Source organism: Amblyomma mixtum, chromosome 10 (assembly GCF_055824585.1).
Source record: "Amblyomma mixtum isolate Tamu chromosome 10, ASM5582458v1, whole genome shotgun sequence".
In the NCBI taxonomy this organism is placed as follows: domain Eukaryota; kingdom Metazoa; phylum Arthropoda; class Arachnida; order Ixodida; family Ixodidae; genus Amblyomma; species Amblyomma mixtum.
Window position 1 is genome coordinate 162939929 of NC_143021.1, and position 18407 is coordinate 162958335.

Here is an 18407-nt window from a genome sequence, read left to right on the forward strand (position 1 = left end):
AAGCAGATGGCATAGACAAAGTGATGGTTCGGGCTAGTGGGCATGATCATGCCCACTAGCCCGAACCATCACTTTGTCTATGCCATCTGCTTCTCCTTATTTGGATCCTCTCAGGACGCGCCATGGGTTGTGTTCCATAGCGCAGGAGGAACTCAGGGGACAAACACAAGCGCTAACTTCCACTAAGGCTTTATTTGGTGCACACAGAATATATACATGAAGAAAAACGATACGTGTCAGATTAGAGAAGATAATTTGTGAACCTTAAAAAGTAAAGGGAACACGTTTCACCGGTTGGCATACTGCCCTGAGTCTAAAAATGCCATATCTTTCTTTGTCAACGACAATGGTCCAGCTCAGGTCCAGCTTTTTCGATTGCGGCGGCCTCGAAAATTTCTCTTGTTAATCTGTCCGCATTCTTGTTGCGCTGTGAACAATATCATGAATACGTACCAACTCGCCCAAATGTCTGCCTTGCTTTCTACCAATCCCCTCGCATTCTCTAAAACCAGGCTTGCATTTATGAGCACGACAGTGCCGTGTCAAATTGCTGGAACCGCCATCCCCAACTTCAAGACAGAACTAAAAATAGTTCTATAATGAGAGCCAGATTTCGCGCGACTCATAAAAACTTTCGCCCTGCCCGGCGCCAAAGCCACCACGCAGCAAGGAAAAGTGGCTAGGGCCAGAGTTGCCGATATTAGAGATATGACATGTGATGGTGAGCCTGCGATGCTAGATATAAGGGGAGGAGGTGGTTTCGCTGTGCACGCCAGCTATATTTTTCGTAGTGCTATGGGCTACGAAGAAGCTCTCGACCGCTGTCGCACACAGCGGAGCGAGCTCGTGTGGCGGTCCGGTCCAGTGGGGTCCCTGAATAAGGGACTCCACCTAGTATTGTAAGGGGAGCGGCCCACTAGAGGCTGCTTCCCTGTCAACCTCTCTGTAAGTATTATTAAATGCTTTTCATCATCATCATCACAGCGGAGCGTTATTCGTCTTCGCCGCAGACGAAGCAGATGAGACCCTGTCATGCCCCCTGCCGGGGCCAAACTGAACATCGGTGCCAGATGAGCACTGCCCGTGAAGCACTGGAGAAATATTTTTTGTGCACTTGCCTCAGAACATGGAGGTTGCTTGTGCCTATTTCGCGTCAACTGCGCCAGTCAACGAGTTTCCGTTCTGCATCCGGGGCTATCTACAGCCGTTTGTGAACGACTCGCTAGTGCTTGTGGGCGAATGTGACAGAGAGAATGCATGAGCGCCTCGTCGAAGAGGCTCTAATCAACAAGGAAGATTAAGGAAGGTGTTTTTGTACGTACCAAACCACGCCTGTTTTTACTGTAGCGGCTAGGGCTGCGTAAGCAAAGAAACCAAAGCAGCACAAAACAGCTCGCAGTAAAGAAGTTCTCGACGGAAATTTATGCGCCAAGCAACGAAGCTTAGCATGGTCTTTTACTTTAAAGCTTTGCGATACTTTGCTAGAACACCCTTTATAAACGTTGCTTTCTATGTATTTCATACAACATGCGTATAATAAACGAGAAAAACGTTGCGCACACTGTTGTGCCAGAATGTTTTCGGAACAAGTTCGTTGCATTCTCATCATATTGAAGCCTGGCGCCCAGCTAATTGGTCCAGCGAAAGCTCGCCTTGCTGCCCAGCGACGGCTTGTCCAAACTTGGCCACGCTTGACCGGGACAATGCGGACCGCTGCTGAAGAGTCATCCACTTGGCGGAGAGAGTGATGCAATCGGAGGTCGACGAAAGAGAGAGAGACAGCGTTCGGGTCTCCGTCTTTGGAGTTAGGTCATCGCGAGGAGCTGTTAATAAGCCGTCGGGCTTAGTGCCGCAACTTTTACTGCCACGTAGTGTACAGCCTTTGTCAAAAGTTTGGAGCCCAGGGGGTTTGTTTCTGAGCCACACTGTGTGGTTCGTAATGCATCTCCAGCGCTCCAAATTTCCTCTGGATAAGAAGATTTCTGGTCCAGCCACCTCCAATAGGTAGAACTACCAAGAATGCTTCAGGAGTACAACTACAAGGCTTAGAAGCAAACCCCCTGGGCTGTAAACTTTTGACAAAGACTGTACATACAGCCCTTTTCGTTTGCTCCCACGTCGACTGTCCTCCCCTGCGTAGATGCCGCGCAAGACTGCAACGGAACTCTGCCGCACTACCGTGAAAACCACAACGTCACAACAAGCAAAGATGAAACAGGGAGAAACCGTGGCATTTTATGAGAAAAATCTCAAAGAAACGAAGGCACATATGAAATCTGCTGCGAACAAAGGAATGATGTTTAGAGACTCTAATAAAGCCCAAGCAGATACATTATTTACGATCATTAATAAAATATTTTGAAGTGCCGTATGTGTGTAGTTTACAGCGCAGAAATCGTGACGGAATGCGGAATCCGGGCGCAACGAAAAATTATCAAATTAAATTTTTTGCAGAAAGGTTTGTGAAAGCAATGTACCAGCTTTATCAAAAGTAACCAGGCTGCGTGGTTTGCTTCTAGCTTGTATACTGGAGCCCTTTTGGCTGTCCGAAAGATCAAAAGATGTTGGAAGGTAAGAAGACCATCAGTCCTTACCTTTAACGGCCATTTCAGCTTCAGGGAAGCTGTAAGGGCTCCACTGCACGAGCTAGAAGCAAACCATGCAGCCTGGTTACTTTTGACAAAGACTGTACGCAGTAGAAGGGTGATACCAAGAGTAGGCTTTCTGGCGGTCGTGCATTCAGAATCAGAGACACCTAGCTACTGCATCCTCGGCCCTAGGAGTCCCCATCTTTATCTCTTGCGACCTCATCAATAAAAAAAGGCTTATTCCTCCTCAGTCTCCTGCCAGTGTCGTCTCTACTGTGGTTTTTCTCACTGCAATGAGCAGAATGAGTTTTTTTTCTGTATATGGTTTTACGCGGCAGCGAGACCCTCTCGAAACTGCTGTCGGAACGAGAAACCTGCCGCTGTCAGCTGCGGGATTTCAGGCAATCACTTGCGTGATGTCTCCTTCAGGGAATGCTGTTGCATTCACAAAAATGCCTTAGATTACGTCGCGGTTTCCTGAACGTTCTTTAACCCGCGCTATTAAAACTCCCTTTACAAGTAAGCGAGTTCGAGATGAAGAGAGTGGTAAAATATCATTAATGTAACCGGGACAACACGGAGAGAATTAGCTATTGCTTGAAAATAAAAAAAGGGCGGTGGTGGTTTCGCTTACACCGAGGGAAGAGTTCGCGTCTCCACGGGTAATTCCGCGCAGCTTCTGATCCGCGATTCAAGAGAAGCCGGTCTGCTCAGCTTTCCTTGTGCTGCCAGGTAATTGCATTCGACGCCCCGCTGAACTTTAGCGGTGATTAACGGCGCGTTTTGCGCACTAGGGCTAACCCGTTCTCAAAGCAAGATAATTGGATTTCGCTGCTGTCCCCAGTTATAGTCGCGTGCACCTCTGTGTGGTACCTCCGTTCTTGGAAAAGAAAACAGGTAATGTGGAAAAATAGCGACACTGTCACGTGCTGAGAGACGCGCTGCTTGACTGCTCCGAATGCATGGATGGCAGGTTATTTGCATGCTCAGAGATACAGCCCGCAGAAATGATGCGCTGCTTTCTTGGCAAGTGTAAACCGGTGGAATCGGGGCGTGTCCGGCAAATATCACGGCAGGTGCGGCGGTACGCAAAGGTTCTCATTGAATCACCAGGTAGTAGGCCTGTCATCTTCGGTCGCTGGTACTGCCAGGAACACGTTCACTGCCCTTGACTGCTGTCATCCTCGTCCTGGAGCATTGTCGCGTAGTGGCGACGGCAGACCGGCAGTGAAGAAGACACAGTGCCTGCCATTCTGGGACGCGCTCAATTTAAAGCCGGCAAAAAACCATTGAGATAAGGCGCCATATCCAACTGGGCGGACCACTGCAACACGGCGGCAAGGCAGATGTCTAGCCTGAACACATGGCGGCTCTTCCGAGCCCTCATCAGCACAACACAGACCCGCACAGAAACGCAGAAGCAACTACACAAAGCCATGCACTCATTCCAAGGAAATACAGGCGCTCCGGGATCGCGACCTATGCACAACTCAGGACGCCCTCAGATCGGCCTACTGCTATGCAAGTGTTAAAAACTCGGAGTTGGAAAAGCCCTTACAGCTTCACGGTCTGCGAGCCAGTCAGGCCAAATTGAAGAGGGGCACCACTTCGGGCCGGGACAAGGTCACCGTCAAACTTTGGGCGAACTTTCCTGATTCAGCGTACCAGTGCCGTCTAGAATACATAAATGCAATCTGGACGGGGGAAACCACCCTCCCCATTGACTGGTAGACGGCCCTTGCCACCTTCATACCGGAGGCCGGGAAACCGATCGACACGGACAACCTCCGCCCCATCTCTCTCACCTCGTGTGTGGGCAAATTTATGGAGACGATGGTGTGGGATCGGCTCTCCGAGTAGCTCAGACAGCACAACACCATCGCGGACACCATGTCCGGATTTCACCCACATAGATACGCACAGGATGTTCTGCTCCAACTTGACCTTGAAATCTTGAACCCCATCGCACACCCACAAAACGACAAAATTGTCCTCGCGCTCGACCTGAAAGGACTGTTCGACAACGTAGCTCTCGAGGTCATATACATTTGAGTCCAACTGATTGCGGCAGCAATAGTTTCAATTACGTGAAGCAATATCTCACGGACAGACTTTCCTACATCTATATACAGGACCAAGAGCACGGACCTTGCCTGCTCGGCACGCGGGGGACTCCACAAGGCGCGGTACTAGCCTTTCTGCTGTTCATTGCCATGATGCTACTTCAATTACGTGAAGCAATTTCTCACGGACAGACTTTCCTACATCCATATACAGAACCAAGAGCATGGACCTTGCCTGCTCGGCACGCGGGGGACTCCACAAGGCGCGGTACTATCCTCTCTGCTGTTCAACATTGCCATGCTGCGCCTACCTGCGCTGTAAGCCGACGACATCGCCCTCTGGTCTACGCAAGGTCGCCTGGGGGACATGGAGACCAGCCTGCGAACGGCCGCGGGCATAGTGGACCGTTATGCCCGAGACTGCGGTCTGCAATGCTCCCTGCGGAAATCGAAATTCGTGCATCTTCGCCCCTCGCGCACATGCTCCACTTAAATCAATCTCTCGTTGCAAAGCGCTCCCATTCACGAATCCAAGGAAATCATAGTCTTCGGACTGTTCATACACAACCAGCGACGCTGCGGCACAACACTAGCCAAGCTCCGGCAGGTGGGGGACCAGGTGGGCCGCATGGTCCGCCCGGTTTCCTACAAGCGCGGTGGGTTACGATGTAAAGACGCCTTGCGGCTGGCGAACGCATTCGTGACCATTCGAATCTTTTATGCGACTCCAAAGACGAGGAGGATGGCCTCGAGGATATCCCCCGCAAAATCTTCAAACGAGCGGGGGACCACCGGGATTCTACATCTACCAGCCAGCTCATGGCACTGGGGGTGGTGAACAGTTTCAGGGAGCTTCGGGAGGCCCACCTCATCAACCAATACACTCGTCTCACAAATACAGGGTCGCGTCGCCGCCTTCTTGCCCGACTTCACATCGAGCACACCCAATTCACAGAGGAGAGGTGCCGCCTTCCCGTACACTCGCGACGCACCCTCCAAGTTCGGCCTCTCCCCACCAACATGTCCAAAGAGGACCATAATGGCAGGCGCCTGGCGTGGGCGGAAGCCTTGGACCGCCATTTTGATAGCAAACCAGGAGTCTTCTACGTGGACGCCTCCAGCCCGGACCCCAGCAGATGGTACACGGCCGCGGTCGTCCACAAGGGCAAAACAGTAGACGCCCTTATTCGCAAGGCCCAGTCAGCAATGCACGCAGAATAGGGTGCCATCGCCCCGGCAGCCTCCGACTCCTCCTCCCAATCTGCACTCACCGACTCGCGATGGGCTTGTCGAAACGTCGAGCAAGAGTGGGCTACTCCCTTGACTTATCGCATCTACCAAAATTGTAGCCGAGACTCGGATCTCGCGCACCGATATCACGTTTGGGCTCCTGGCCACCAAGGCCTCCACGGAAATGAGGCAGCCGACGCCACCTACTGCGCGCTCTCTCCGGCCATTTCCCACGGGACCCGACATCGACCAGGACTTAGATTTCAATCCGGTTTACACTTTTAAGGAAATATGCGATTATTACAAATCCACGCATCAAACTCTTCCCACCCCGTGCAAAGGGCTGGGGAAGGACAACGAGCGGGTAATCCTACGCCTGCTCACAAACACGATGCTGTGCCCGGCAACTATAAATTATTTCGATCCTCAGTTCGACGGGCGGTACTCACACACTGTGGGGAGGTGTCTGACTCCTATCACATGGTGTGGCCCTGCTAGCAGAGCCCATCCCTATCCCCATCCCAAACCTCACCCTAGAGGACTGGGAGGCGACCCTGTCCTGTTGCTGCACCCTCAAGGCCCAAAGGGCCTTAATGCAGCGCGCCCGGGCTGCGGCAGCCGCCAATGGAGAGCCTGACTAGACATCCCACCTAGTGGTTGTAAGGATGCGAACCTCTAGGTCACGACCCCAACACCCCTCCTTATAATTAAATAAATCTTTTCATCAAAACCACCAAAACATCTTTCTTGTTTTTCTTGTTGTGATGTGCCTTGTAAATATTTACTTTAATTATGTCATTGCAAAAGCATGCACCTTCCTCCTACTTTTACCTTGTATAATTATGTGTTGTTTTTTGTAATGAGAGTGTATGAAGCTCTTGCTTCTTTTGCCGCTTGTCCTGAGCATTGTGTCGGGTGCTTGGGCCCCGTCAGGCAGAGTGCATCTGCCTTTTGCCCTTGTATCCGAGACCTTGTTGTCTAAATAAAGATCTATCTATCTATCTATCTAGAATGATCTGAAAAAATGTGGAAGCAGTTGCGTGGGGCTGCGATCATTCAAGTCGGGTCGCATCTCGTATCACAAGCAGATGATATAGCCGAGTGCCGGTGGCTATGGACGTAATCGAAGAAGCAGTGCGAAGATTCATGGCAATATGTAAGCCAGTCGCAACCGGCGATAGCGTCTCTAAAAAGCTCAGATGACTCACTTTTCTCGCCGTTACCGAACCCGGGAATAAACATGAATCTAACCGAGTTACCTTCTCTAACCTTGCATGATCTTTCGTAATGCCTCGAGATTTGAATAAAAACAGGACATACGGAGGATGTCAGTGGAGTGACATGAGCATTCACATTTCCGACTGGCGTGTCATGTGTAAAATTTAAGAGGCGTGCTTCATAAGAATAAATGTGTTCATAGTTGTGTTTCGTTCCTTGAACTTGTCGGTTCTGTGAGCCCTTGTCGTGTTTGTCTGTGAGAACATTGAGCATTACGAAAATAGTAATTACAGTGGGATTCCACACATCATCACGAGCGCTCGTGATGTGCCCTTCTCTCCTCCCGTTTCTTGCGTTAGCTGTTTTCACGGAAAACCAACAGGCCTAAATTCACGCCTTAACCACACATCACAGATGACAAGTGTAGAGCGTTTCAAATTAATATTGTCAACGTGCGGGTCACACGCTGATTATAAGATCTGCACTGATTCGACGCGAGTTTTGTGCTGAAGGCTCGCCGCGTAGCAGCGTCAAGCGCGGGGAATTAGAAGTTTTTGAAAACACGAAAACTTTCTTTAATCTGTGGCTCATTTGAGAATATGGCACCCTGGAAGACTTCAACTTATGAACATAAAATGGTCAGCGCTGGTACACAAGCTGACATGTTTACAATTATACGGACCTGTCTACAAGGTTCAGCTCTGCAGCCTTCAGAAAGGTGCTAAAGGTATGCTCAGTATGTGCTAAGGCACTCAAAACGTCCACAGACTGGCAAACCGAACCAATGTATCGCATTACATAACCGTGTGGGGTATATCAACGGGCAGCATGAAACTGTTCAACATAAAAAATGCCAGTCTCGGCTGCTGCTTTACGCGTAGCAGATAGCACTGGCATTCAGCAACGTGGCATGCGTAGCGCTATTCCCATGAACGCGTGTGCTTAACGCGCGAGGCATTCAGCCCCGCTGAATACGGTGCCAAACGCTGGCTACAGGCGGCCGCTACCGAAATGCTTCCTGGTGACCGTAGACATTGGCACGTCGGCGTTTGGGGAACTGTGCGACTCGGCTATTAAACGGACACCTGGTCACTGTTTCAAGCAGATTTTTTTGCGCATCCTCGTGAAATTCCTCGTAGTGTTCAAGGCCTCAAGGGCGCTCTAGTTTGAAAAGGGCGCAGCAGGTGCTGCTGAAACGTGAAAAATTTGCCAGGCTTTCCTGTGATTTCCCGTGGCATAGCACCTTTCTCACTTCATTTTTGTTTACAGGCGCGAAAAAAGACAGGACACAAGGCAGAAAGACGGGACGAAGCGTTGACATGATGCAATGTGGATAGAGATGGGAGCTACTAGTGCAGTTGTTTAGTTTCGGTGTCATCCGTCTCAATCAAAACAAAACAGCAGTTGCTGTACTGACGTATGAAGTTCAGAAATGCAGCGCAATGCTGCTCCCCAAATGCTACTGAGAACGTGCTTACGAGCGGTCTTAAGAAGCAATCGTTTAAACATCATTTGCAGTCTGGCAGAGGTTTTAAATATACGCATAGATAAAAAAATGCATTGACGATAAATTCGCTTAAAGAATTAAAATTATGCCCATAAAGTGGTCAGGGCTGGTACACAAGCTGTTGGAGCTTCGTCCCGTCTTTCTGCTTCCGGGTGGGTACAGCAGGAACAACAAAACGCGGACGCAGAAAGAAACACACGGGAAACAGGACAGCAGTGCGTTAGCGCACCATCAATAACTTTATCAAGAAAAGAAATTTCTTTCTTGAGTGAACCCCACGGGAGATGAAAATCAAGGCAATTTTGACAAGGAAACAAAAAGCGCGGGTTTTGCAATAAATTTTTAGTTGACAACCTGCAGTAACCTTCGTCCTCGCTCTGTGTGTTTCTTTCTGCGTCCGTGTTTTGTTGTTCCTGCTGTACCCACCCAGAAGTATGAACGAACTAGCTCAGTTTTCTACTCTTTTAACGTCTTTCTGCCTTGTGTTGTGTCTTTTTTCGCGTCTGTAACCAGTGATGAACAGTTGCCAACTTGCCCAGCACGACGTTCTTTTAAACCTTCCTCTCTGTGTTTCGAGTCGTAAACCGTTGCTGTCGGTGCTGTGCGCAGGCACCCTGCTGAGTGCCGTGGCCGCCCTGTGCGGCTGCCGCACAGAGCACCCGAGCCGGTGGACGGCGGCGGGATACGCCCTGCTGGCGGCGCTGCTGCAGGCCGTCACGGCGCCCTTCGTCGTCGGCTGGGTCTGGAGCATCATGTGGGGCATCGCGTTCGTCAACGTTGCCCGTGAGTATACCGCCTCTCCGGCAACCAGTTATTGTTTCTCAATTAGCTGTTTCTGTAACGGAAACAGCTGCGGCAAGAAAGGAGTATGCAGTTCCAACTACAGCCTGGTTTGTGGTTTTTGTCACTGGAAAGCCCCGTCATCTAAACGCAGGACCCGAAGCGTGGTGTTGATGCTGTGTTAGGGCTGTGAGAGCCCCGCTGTGTTGGTCCCACAACGGTCGCGTCACCCGTCGCGATGGCTCAGTGGTAAGGTGTTCGTCTACCGAGCCGCATTACCCGGGTTCGAACCCTACCGCGGCGGCCGCGTTTCGATGGAGGCAGAACGTAAGAGGCGCCCGTGTGCTGTGCGATGTCAGTGCACGTTAAAGATCCCCAGGTGGTCGAAATCGTTCCGGAGACCTCCACTACGGCCCCTCTTTCTCTCTTTCTTCTCTCTCCTACCGTCCTCCCTTCCCTCGCTTCAGGTGTCAGGTGTCCGCATATATGTGTGAGACCGATACGGCGCATTTCCTTTCCTCAAAAACCAATTTACCAATCACCCACTTATCGCCAGCTTATCGCGGCTGTTCCTTTAGTGTACAAGGCGAGGTGCAGTGTAGTTATTGCTTCGGCAAGAGCAAGAATACACCACATACTCAGGCGATGACAGGGTTAGGAGATTAGGTCAAGCGGCGTTGCCTTGAATGGGGTGTTTCGCTGTGGTTTATGGGGGTTTAACGTCCCAAAGCGAGGGACGCCGTTGTGAAGGACTCCGGAAATTTCGGCCACCTGGGGTTCTTTAACGTGCACTGGCATCGCACAGTACTCGGGCCTCTAGAATTTCGCCTACATCGTAATGTGACCGCCGCGGCAGGGATGGAACCCGCGTCTTTCCTGTTAGCAGCCAGGCGCCATAACCATTGAACCAACGTGGCGGCCCAGGGTGGCTGTGCTTGGCATAGCGTAGTAGGACTAACTGAAAGTCTGTGGGAAAAGCTCTTGTCTTGCAGTTGTTTTTTGGGCAATGAAAAATGATGATGACACTTAAAGGTAACACGTTACAAGGGCAAATAAAAATAAATCCTGGACAATTCGGGTGATTTCCTATATTACACGTTTTGAAGATAGCCACACCCACAAGGTACGAGCTTCCTGCACACTATGAACGGTGGATCACGGAGAACGCGTTTTCGCTTCTGCGCGTGGTTAGTAATGATAACGCAGGTTGCTTTTGAAACGACGAGCAGAGTACAGCCGGCAAAATCTTTAGCTAGCGTGCGTGACGGCCGCGTTGTCCGCGCTCCTGCAGCTTATGACGGAGCAAACTTGCGAAAATATCAAATCACAGCACAGGCTCACTAAGCCCGTGCTTAATATTGAGCTTTCCGCAAGTTTGCTTCATCCGAAAGCGCAAGAGCACAGAAAAAGCGCCCGTCGCGCACGCCGGCTAAAGATTTGGCCGGCTGTACACAATGCCCTCGAACGGGTTGTATACGTGGAAGCACTTACGCCTCGGTAATTCGTAGGCTCGCTTTCGCACACTCCCTGCGACGATTTGCTAGCGACGGTTTATGCAACGCCAGTCAATAATAACGCAAGAAGAGAATGGCCTGTTCAATTTGTAAAGGGTTTGTAAAGGGTCATTTGTAAACGCGTTATTCTGTTATATTATAAGCTGATTTTGAAGCTGAAGTCCCTGTGAAGAAATCACCCAATATTTTGGTGGTTTCATATGAGGGTCTTGAAAGCACAGCTAAGTCAACATATTTTGTTTCAAGTTTAAGAAAGTTTTGATTTGGCTTGTATTTTAACCTGATGTTCAAACTGAAGTTTCTGTATATAAGACAGCAAATTTCGGTGTGCTTTAATTCTTTCCATGCACAATCCCGTCAGTGCGTCTAGAGAGGTATAACTCTAAAAAAAACCGCTGCCGACAGCTCTTTATTGAGTTTCCCAAAGATCCAGCTCTAGTCAACCGCTCTTTATTTAGTTTCCCAAAGATCCAGCTTTAGTGCGTCCTTGTTTTAATTTACTTGTTGTATTTGCCATTTCTGAGATATTTGTTGTCTGATTCCCCTGACACTGCCGATCACTAAAGCTCATATCTCATCTTTATTGCCTGATGAAAATTGAATGTTAAATGAATGTCTATCTGCTACATTAGTTAAAATAAGTTTGCATAGTGCACATAAATGAGAGCGGCAAAAAAATTTGCTTGAGCGTGCAGACGAAAATAACACCTTCCAAATTAATTTGTTGACGTGTGCTTCAATATTTCAGAATTCTTACTGCTTCCAACTTTTGTTGAAGAAGTGATAAAAAAATGCGACATCAGTTACTGACAAAGTTTTAAATGAGACACCGCCTAGACCCCACGCAAGGCGATATCAGTAGTCATTCTGGCATGACTCGTCCATCGATGCCTCCTGGCCGGTGGCTTTTCAAAAACGTTCACTCCCTTCGTTCACCTTCTACTGGAGTAATGTTATGTCGGGCCTATATGCAAGGTATAGCGCACACAGCCTTCAAACATTTATGAATAAAAAAAATCACAGCCGCCGTGGTGGCTCAGTGGTTATGTTGCTCAGCTGCTGACCCGAAAGACGCGGGTTCGATCCCGGCCGCGGTGGCTAGAATTTCTTTGGAGGAGAAATTCTAGAGGCCCGTGTACTGTGCGGTATCAGTGCACGTTAAAGAACCCCAGGTGGTCGAAATTTCCTGAGCCCTTCACTACGGCGTCTCTCATAGCCTGAGTCGCTTTGGGGCATTAAACCCCATAAATCAAACCAACCAAATCAAACCAAACCAAAAAAAAAATAAGAAATCATACCAGAGCATAAACGACGGAGCTTGTTATCTGATTTGGGTTCTCCCAACGCTCGAAGAACGCAAGTAATCAGATCGCCTGGCTATGCTGCACTACGCTGACAAAAACTGGACGGCTGGAAAATGGCCTTAAGTAAAACATGACGCGACTACCTTAATGCACCAGGATAAAGTTTGTACAAAAGCATCCCCCCCCCTTTCCTTACATGGACGCATTAGAAGTTGCCTCGCTTGTCGGTTCCCTGCTCTACACGGAGTGATTTCTTTCTGTGTTTCTTCTTCTGTATGCGTGATTCTATCGTCTGCTTATCACATCGCACCGATTAATGTTGACATTGTTCAATTTATGCTTGAGCTGGTGCTCAAGCATAAATTGAATGGAAAACATAAGAGGTTTTATACAGCTTTTTTGTTCTTGGCACAGAAATTGTTCTTTTTAACGTATGCATATCATCATAATCCGCTTTATGTTGTCTTCTATTAAAATTACCGTCTAATCTAAAACTCCTGCCTGGGATGCCAAAGGCTACTCTCCAGCATGTACTCTCCAGCAGGTACTCTCCAGCAGTGCTCTCCAGCATGTAAAAAAATTCTGGTAGGCGTGTTCAGCGATCAAATCGAGACGGAACGCGAGAAGTCAAAATCAAAGTCACCATGTATACACGGTTCAAACGTAAACAGTGGGCACTGAGACCACAAAGTAAGAGTGCGGCACACAGAGACGAGCATGCTGTCCTTTTAAAAATGTTCTATAAACTTTCTATAGGCATTTCACTGGCTCTATTTCCATCCTTAAGATATTTTCTTTTCTCTATTCATAGTCCGTAGACAAAGGTCCACTAAACACGCCTGGCCATGAATCCATTGATGGTCTATAGGCTGTGTATAGCATTTGTATTGGATGTAGACTACTCTATAGGATTTGTCTGTAGAAATATTATAGGTTTTGTTGGCAAAACTCTATGTAATTCTATAGACTATCTGAAAAATTTTTGTAAAGATGGTCTGCACGTAGCCTTATCAATGGTGTGCTGTGAATTGGTAGTAATTTATTTTTCTGTCTCTATGTTACCAACCTTACCGCTGAGAGCGTCCAAAACATCTGAGAGCGCCGAACATAACACATATTTTTTTATAATTTTTTGTACATGGGGCGCGAAAGGAAGTGATGTTTTAAGTTCATCTTGTCTAAAACGCAAAACAGAGACCACAAACATGCCCATTCCACGTCCAGCGTAGTCCTCTGGTCATTTTTGTCCAAGTAATTTGCCAGTGCACCACGGACGTGCTGTTTAGGCGCGTTGGCGTTGTTTCACTAGTTTTTTTTTTCGCTAGTGCTGCGATGCAGCTCCCCAAGCGGCAGGGCGCAAGTTTTAAGAAATATGTTGCAGAAAGGTAAAACTTCAAAGACAGAAAGAAATTAAAGCAACAGCTCTAAGAAGTTTCCATTACAGACATTCTACTATGTTTTATTTTTTTTATTTATCACATACTGCGGACCAAATATGGTCCAAGCAGGAGAGGCACAGTACAAAACAATAAAGTACAAAACTTTGACCTTAAAAGAAAACGTAAAAAAGGAAAAAACATACATAACGACGAAACAATACTAAAAAAGGACGACCAACACTTATACGCCGCTAAATAGGCACAGGAGGAAAGAAGCTGGTTTGGTTTATGGGGTTTAACGTCCCAAAGCGACTAGGGCTATGAGAGACGCCGTAGTGGTGGGATCTATGCCTAGCTTTGAAAGCCAGGCATAGACCCCCATGGTAAGCATAGGGGTAAAATTTTACCATTAAACACTTTCATGCAAGAAAGGGTTACGAAAAAAAACGACGCCGCTAGCGCAAGAAACCAAGTGCTTTTGCGTTTAACTGTCCCTTTTTTTTGTTTTTCTGCCCTACCATTTCATCCTTTTTCTTTTTGCAGGGCAGGCCTTTCCCGTTCCTTTCCTTTTGTGAGAAAAAAGAAAACAACCGAGGCGTTAGTCTTTTGCATTTTAGGACGAAACGGAAAGGCCAGATTATTAAGGCGAAAGCTTTGAATGGCTCATACTGTCATCAGTTAACAAAGCGTGTCACACCCGTTTTACTCTCCAAGCAACAGGCCAAAGCCTGGTGTAAACTTCAAACTAAAACCTATCCAAATCCCCAATTGTGTAGCTACTATTCGGATGGACTCTACTCAGACAAATGCAAAAATTGTGATGCCAAAGCCGATCTAAATCATATGTTCTGGAACTGCCCGCAGTCCCTACCAGCGAGTCGCTTCATTACCGACTCTGATCATTGGGAGGCTCTATTGCTCAGCCCCGGCCCGGGGACACAGATCAAGCTCCTCCAGCTGGCTGAAGACGCCGCCGCTGCCCAAGGGATAGCGGCCGCCGTTTAAGCGGGGGGCGACTTCGGGTCGCTCCTCTATATCCGCTGGAAATAAAGTTCCACCACCACCACCACCCGTTTTACTCGGGAACTAAGAAAGATAGAAGAAAACCAATAGTTGTTTCAGATGGAGGATGAAAAAATAAACCTATATGCCATGTTTGATGTTAGTTACTTAATTATAGGCAATAATGTCGAAATTGTGTCGAAATAGCACGGACGTCGATATAACCACGAGAACGGTGTGACGTAACATCCACCGGAAGTCGTCATGGCATAGTTAAAATTGCCACAGAATGGTCGGAAAAGCGTCGGGTTTGTGTCAAATTAGATGGAGAAATGTGTAATAAAACGTAGTTAACAATTTAGATCCCCGAAATATGTAAAATTTCAGTATCGATATAGCCACGGGAACGGTTTGACGTCACATCCACCGGAAGTCATCACGGTATAGTGTCCTCGTTTTCCGCCTCTTACGACAATGCAGCAATGTTTTTCTTCGCCTTCACTCTTGGCAGGTGTTTCGTATGCGAAGAAGGAAGCTCCAGGGCTTTGTGAACCTGTCGCAAGCTGTAGGTAGAGTCCAAACCGAGAGCCAACATTAGAATGATAGTAAAAAGGAAACATATATAGCACTAAACCGCCAAAACTGTCCGTTGTTTTGATATATTGTTGTTACGAAATTGTTCTTGCTGCGCGGAATTTCAGGGGTGATCAGTGACAAATCTGCAGGTATTCAAAACTTTATGGGAAGTTTTGTAGGAACAACGTTATCGCGATAATGTTAACCTGTTGGTCATGAGCGTTGTAGTTAACCTATCTCAAGAATAGCAATCTTCGGCTGTTATAAGCGCGCGTAGTTTTTGCCTGTTTTCCTTTTTCCCTTCATTTTCATTCTTGTCAGCGCGTGCGTTCCTCCCTCTTCTGTGCATGTTATGACGTCAAATGTGTGTATATAGTCATGTTTCTTTTGAGATTAAAACAGTTGTTAGAAAGCGCTTCGTCCTGTGTGTTCGTCCTTTTTCCGTGGTTTTTAGCGCTCACCTGTTCCTTCAAGTAGGTATTTCCAACTAGCCCCAGTTGTAGCTCTTTTAACCTGGGAAGTCTTGCTAAAGGGCCGTTGCTACCTGCTTGCTTTATAGAAGAAGGAAGCCGGAGGACAACACTTTCTATGACGCCTACCCAATGGGCACTGCTACTCCCTTAGACGTCCTGTGGAAGTCCAAGACGTTCATGAGACGTCCAAGACGTTTATTAGACGTCCATGGCAGTTTAAGTGCCCATTGGGTAGCGCGAGTGCCCAATCTGACAGCCCCGCAATGGCTGCTAGTCGTCCTGTGCAATACTTTCGGTCGAAATGTTCCATTTTTCGTTGTTCCTAAATGTCCTCTTGTCCTCTTGCGTAGTGAACAAGGACCACCAGGAGGTGATGCATATGTAGCAGGAGCCGACAGACTGCCGCCCTTCGAGCAAGCGGCCGGCGGGTTGACCGAGACCGGGTCACTGTGGATGTAAGGACTGGTTCAAGGTGGCCGGCACGCCCGACCCCGGCGTCCAATCACGGCGTCCAACCCGGCGTCCAATCACGCCACAGCTGCTGACGACACACAATCACGGCGTGCGGCGAAACTTTCAACGCCAACAGACGCTCTCTCCCTATGCACCTCCCTTGTGGGCAATAAGCCTGTCGCCGTTCCGGAAGCTGGCATTTTGCGACCGCCTCCATGCCTCTCTCGCCTGTGTGTCGCGAGGCGAGCAATGTGACAGCGTGTGAAGCCGGTCATGGCAGGTGCTGTGCGTGCCGAAGGAAAAACTCTGCTTTGCTCCCGTCTCTGTCAGTTTTCTTGCCCTGTTAGACACTTGTTAAACAGAGTTCTTCTGCCTCTTATTGGCCTCTGGCTACTTACGTAGGTGCTTACGAGACTACCGAGATGAACACTTTCTGCTTGTTAATAAAAAGGAATAAAACTTGTTACTACGTTGAAGAGAGATTTAATCAGCTGGATGGAGGGAGATCAGACGGAACGCGGCTTTCTAACAGTCCACAATTCATCTGGAGTGAGCTGCATTGTCGTACATTATAAATCGATGTAAAGGCAGCTCATATAAGAAACATAACAGCAACAAGCATAAGCGCCAAAGCTGGTCGCATTTTTTTTTCGTAATAATGGAGGCTGTGGTGCCTTATGTGTTTCTTCTGATAACCCTTACTGACACCGCTTCCGCAAAATCGTGCAGTCATCGCGGCTCAGTCGGCGGGGGATGAATTAATCACGTCTAGCTCCGTCGGTAGGCAGCGCGGTGACGCAAAGGAACAGGGGGCTGGAAAATGGGCGAAAAATTAAGTAGGTGCTGCGTGGCCGTAACTGCTTCCTCCGCGGGATACACTTGAACAGTGCCTAGAGGGAATACATGAAGAAGGTAAAAGGTGGGAGAAAGTATCCGTGTAATTTAATACTTCGTATTAATTTGAACCGCACGGGATTCTTTCTCACACACACACACATCGCACTGCACACGTGTGGTCTTTTTTACCATTTTTTTTTCACTTCGACTTCACAGAAACACGCCGCCGCGGCCGGGATTCGATCCCGTGCCCTCTTGCTCAGCAGCCGAAAGCTAAAACCACTCAGCCCATCGACCAGACGCCGAAGCTGCAAGATTCCCGAAGCTGTCTCCGCGCGAACTCGCAAGTGGCACCGGAGACGCATGCGGCTGCTTCGGTGTACTTACCCCTCCCCCCCTCCACACCTTGAGTGCACTCTCTACGGACAAATATTGGCTCGCAGAGTTTTGTGGACAAAAATCCATCTACAGATTACTGTGGACAAAAAAATGCTCAAGTAAAATTCTTGTTTGGTCGGGTTGGTTCATGGTGAAAGCAATAAGAAGACGGAGCTACCAAGAGGGACAGAAAAGACACACGAACGACACTACGAACGCTGGTGCTAGTCCTGTCGTTTGCGTCTTTTCTGTCCCCGTTGATTGTGCCATCCTCACATTTAACCAAAAAAATGCGTCGATGCAGCTTGTCAAAGGCAGTCCAGCTTTAGCAAGATGGAATTAATAAACGATGGAATTAATAAACGACAGCGCAACGAGCTTCGCAAAAAAAAATGACAGCGGCAAATTTGAGACAGATGGACGGCAGCATCTATTACAAGCTCTCCTGGCAGGCATCAGCATGATGAACAAAACTTCGGCTATTAGGGCATTTAATGCGGAGAAGAGATAAGCTACGGTCTTTTAGGCTTACACAGCGGATCCCAAGGTACAGGAAACAGCCAAAGGCGGCTTCGAGTCGGGGGGGGGGGGGGGGGGGGGGGGGGGGGGCACGCGGTTAGGACATTTTGTGTGGTAGGGTGGCCGAATCTGGTTCAAAACAGGGCTTATTAGAGGTCTGTAGCGAAGACATTTGTCGTGCAGTGCGTAGCGAGTGGATTCGTCGCCACGACAGCCACGGTTGAGTTGAGTTGAGACGCTGTAAGTTACAGGTGGGGTTAGCCTTGCGGTTTCTGCCGGCAATTGCTCCACCGTCGATAGTCACGGTGTCACTGGCACTACATATCGCTTTAGCCCAGCGACTGGCGCAGGGCCCGGTAGTCGCCGCAGCAGGGGAGTCCTATAGTAAGGGCTCCACCCTCGACCAAAGCAGCTGCTTCCTTTTTCTTTCTTCATTGATTACGTTTACAATATTTACGAGCTCTACCGTGAACAGGACGAGTTTCTTTGCACATTGATTAAATTGGTCTTTCATTTGTGCTGTTGGCATTCGTACAACATATCAGAACCAAATAGATTGTGGAAGGTCGTCCACATTTACTAAGAA

At 48.4% G+C, this 18407-nt stretch overlaps 1 protein-coding gene across 1 annotated transcript in view; it reads left to right on the top strand.

Annotated features, from left to right (window-relative positions):
• Nucleotides 1-16563, top strand: part of LOC149327565 (protein stum homolog) — a 246846-nt gene extending 230283 nt beyond the window's left edge. Inside the window, exons 5-6 of the mRNA XM_089565153.1 lie at nt 9216-9389; nt 15985-16563. Of these exons, the coding sequence (XP_089421279.1) occupies nt 9216-9389; nt 15985-16019 (209 nt within the window). The 3' untranslated portion in view covers nt 16020-16563. The remainder of the gene's footprint in view (nt 1-9215; nt 9390-15984) is intronic.
• Nucleotides 16564-18407: the final 1844 nt, after the last annotated feature.